Source organism: Pyrus communis, chromosome 16 (genome assembly GCF_963583255.1).
Source record: "Pyrus communis chromosome 16, drPyrComm1.1, whole genome shotgun sequence".
In the NCBI taxonomy this organism is placed as follows: Eukaryota; Viridiplantae; Streptophyta; class Magnoliopsida; order Rosales; family Rosaceae; genus Pyrus; species Pyrus communis.
The window spans coordinates 6,125,201-6,128,920 of record NC_084818.1 but is presented as its reverse complement, the minus strand read 5'-3'; the positions used below and the strand labels follow the sequence as shown (position 1 = coordinate 6,128,920).

At 42.8% G+C, this 3,720-nt stretch overlaps 1 protein-coding gene across 1 annotated transcript; it reads right to left on the bottom strand.

The window, feature by feature from the left end:
* Positions 1-1,013: 1,013 nt before the first annotated feature.
* LOC137719376 (L-type lectin-domain containing receptor kinase S.4-like) lies at positions 1,014-3,240 on the bottom strand. Its single transcript, XM_068458420.1, has one exon. It carries the CDS (start codon positions 3,093-3,095, stop codon positions 1,014-1,016), a length of 2,082 nt encoding a protein of 693 aa, XP_068314521.1. The 5' UTR covers positions 3,096-3,240.
* Between the last annotated feature and the right edge of the window lie 480 nt (positions 3,241-3,720).

Here is a 3,720-nt window from a genome sequence, read left to right as displayed (position 1 = left end):
GGGGTATTACACCATTTCCCTTAGTGTAGATAATATCGTTTGTTATAAAAAAAAAATATCATTTGACAACTAATTTATTCACATTATTATCAGCATGTGAAAGACTTTTTTTTTTATAATCGGCATTACACGCCTCTTAAGATGTTTTGAACGGCTTGATGACACCAAAATCATTATTCACAACATCTAATTGAATCACATTATTGCTAGCCTATTGTAAGGTACTAATTAAAAATAAATAAAAATAAAAAAATAAAAAATAAAATAACTTTACTAATTTATCACCGACATTATGCACCTCTTAAGATGTTTTGAACATAATATTCATGATTTGCCTTTTTTATTATATTTTTCTTTCCACTTCACTTGGGCACTATCAACTTTCACTCATCCTTCCATTTTTTTATTCTTTTCTCTCTTTCCGCTTATATTTATATTATATTTTATGATGACCAAATTACCCCTATATTATTTGATATATTATATTGGGTTGCTTTTGGATATTTTTGGTTGAGGGGCAATTTTGTCCTAATTATTTTGTTGAAGCCATGACCCCAAATTAGGGCCCTGGTTTTATATATAAGAGATTTTATACCACTGAAATTGAGGGAGGTTACAATCTAATACAAAACCTCATCTTTAACGTCAAGTAAGATATAATCAATGATGAGAAGACTTGTATAAACACAATGAATTTCAAAGATGAAGGAGGAAGATATAAATGCAGGTCAAAAAAACATCATTTACCGAAATATATTTACAAGTTACAATCCAACAAGGTGTGTCACAAAAATCAAGTTTACATACATCAACGCAAAAATACTAACACAACTATAATCATACAAAAGGAAGAGAAACAAGCAAAATACAAAAGGGAAAAAGAGGGGATTGTCACTGCTACATAGAAAAAACTTGAGCGTAGCTGGGAATCTTCCATCCTGTCTCCATCTCTGACTTGATGTGAGAGAAAGAGACACGGCAGATAAATCCCCCATTACACGCTAGAATCCCCGCTAGCTTGGGTACCCGTCACTACCATATCTACGACTACCAGATACTGAAGGAGGTGACCTAGAACCGCCTTCAAAATCAACATCCGCAACATCACAGGACCAAGCACTTGCCTTCTCACAACCTGATGATGTGGGATAAGAATGCACATAATCCTCAAACCCACCACCCTTCTTCCCATCATAAGCCCCGGGAGACGCCACTCCATCCGGCAGCGCTGCCTCACCCTCCAAGTACCTTACCACCCGCCTCATTGTGGGCCTTGCCTTGGGGGTATTATTTGAGCACATCAGCCCTAGCTTCAGCACCACCACAGCCTCCAGATCATCAAACTCAGCCCCCAATCTGGGGTCCACAACTTCAAGAATTGCACCAGCCTTCCACTTCTCCCAAACCCAATCAACCAATATCAGCTCCTCCAGCAGGGCTTTTGGCTCAATGGGTCTCCTCCCACACACCAGCTCCAGCAGCAGAGCACCAAGAGCAAACACATCCGAGCTCGGAGTCGGTTTTCCGGTCCGAGTCAACTCGGGAGCAAGGTAACCCAGTGTCCCAACAACCCTAGTTGTTGTAGGGTTTGCTCCATGCTCATACAATTTAGCAAGACCGAAATCTCCAAGCCTTCCATTCATCTCAGAATCCAAAAGCACGTTTCCTGCTTTTACGTCCCTATGAATCACAGTCTGCTCCCAACTTTCATGTAAATACAATAAGCCAGAAGCTACATTTTGAGCTATCTTGAACCTCTGTTCCCAGCTCAAAATTGCTTTTGGCTTCTCAAATAAGTACTTATCTAAGCTCCCATTAGGCATAAAATCATACACAAGCAACAAATCTCCGCGCCGCCGACACCACCCCAACAACTGCACTAAATTCCTGTGCCTGAGACGGCCAATGGTGGCAATTTCCGACACGAATTCCTGCAGACCCTGCCTCGACTCGTTCGAAATTCGCTTAACGGCCACTTGGGTTTCTGAATTCGGCAATGTCCCTTTGTAAACCTTACCAGATCCACCAAACCCGATCACCTCTTTATCCCTGAACCCTCTGGTGGCCTGCTTGAGCTCGCTGTATCTGAATATATGGGGCCCAATGTCGAGCTCCCACGGCTCGATCACCTCCGCGTTCTTGATCCTCTGAACAATGTAGAACCCCAATCCGACGGCCAAGATAAAAAAAACAAGAACGGAAACAGAAACGCCAATGATCAACGCTGACGATTGCTTCTTTTTCGGGCCGGGAAGTTTAGGCAAAGCTTCTAAATCCAGAGACTTGGCTTCTCCGTTCATCTTCAAGCTCCAACCGGAGACGTACTGGGAGCTGGCGAGCAACCCGGTCGAAGCAGAGAACCCAATGTACATAAAATCTTCCAAAATTGGAGAAAGATCGACATCGAATGTTAAAATCGGGGATCTGGGTTTGATCGAATGCGGTGAAAGCATGACAGTGACCTGATTTTTCACCGAATCGTAATCGACCCAGGCCTGGATCGGCAGCCCACTCTTGAGATTGAGGTCCTCTTTCGTCGAATTTCCACCGGTGAAAAACCCCGCCGGGGTCGATTTGTTGGAGGCCAGGCTGTTGATATCGATTCCGACATGGTTGTCGTTGATGTCCCCGAATTCGAAGCTCTGGACGGTGTCGAATTCGACGGCGAAGATGCTGTTGGCGAAGTTGCCGACGACGGTGGCGTTGAAGATGCCGAGGTACTGGCTGGGGAGGGATCCCGGGAGAGATTTCGATGGCGAGATTATGAAGGCAAGGCCGTGGCCGCCGAGCTTTGGGTACTCAGGGACGATGGTGAAGACGAAGGAGGTGGAGAAGGAAAAGGCTTTGCCGTCGGTGGAGTTTTTGAATCGAAATGGGGCGGAGTAGAAGGCGTGGCCGAGGACTCTGGGAGTGTCGTTTGTGAGCTTTAGCATGCCGTTGGGCTCGATTGATGCGACGCCGTTTAAGCTTATGTTGCTGCTGGTGGCGACACCATTGAAGCCGTTGAAGTAGAGTTCTTGGTCGAGCTGGGTTTTTGCTGGGTCTGGGAGAAAGAGGAGGAAAACCCAGCAAAGTGTGAATCTTCGGAATGCCATAGAAAGGAATGCTGGAGTCTTTGCTGGGTTTTTGTTAAGCAGATGGCAATGGAGTTTTCAGTATATTAATTGCGCTGGATTAGGTGGGTACACTCAGTGTCGATTTTTTACCAAATATAGCTAAAATTTGACCTTTAATTTCAATAAAATCAGTTTTTCGTTTTGTTCGTGACGCATTTTTAACGGCAAATGGGGATGGATCAATTGAATGGTAATTGTGGAATAAAGAGTCGGTTGGTCTGCATTTTTTCGTTTTGTTCGTGGCTCATTTGAATGGTAATTGTGGGCGGGTCATTGGTTCGCGCCAGTTGTGCGAAGTGGAGAATGGGGATTTGAAATTTGTGTTGGAGGACCTAATGGTTAGTTGCCACCAAACCTCGTGAATCATAATACAAAATGGTTTTAATTATTATGAATTTGTTAATGTGTTTGGTTTTTTCAAGTACTTTAATATTTTTGTTTTTTAATATGGTTTAATCTGATTGTTAAAAGGATAAAACATTTATGAGTATAACTATATGAGAGAGAATGAAAATCATTGTTATGTGTTGACTCTAAAATTGACCGTCTGGCTTTTTATCTATACTAATACTATACTACTTGATTTGAATTTTGGACAACAGTA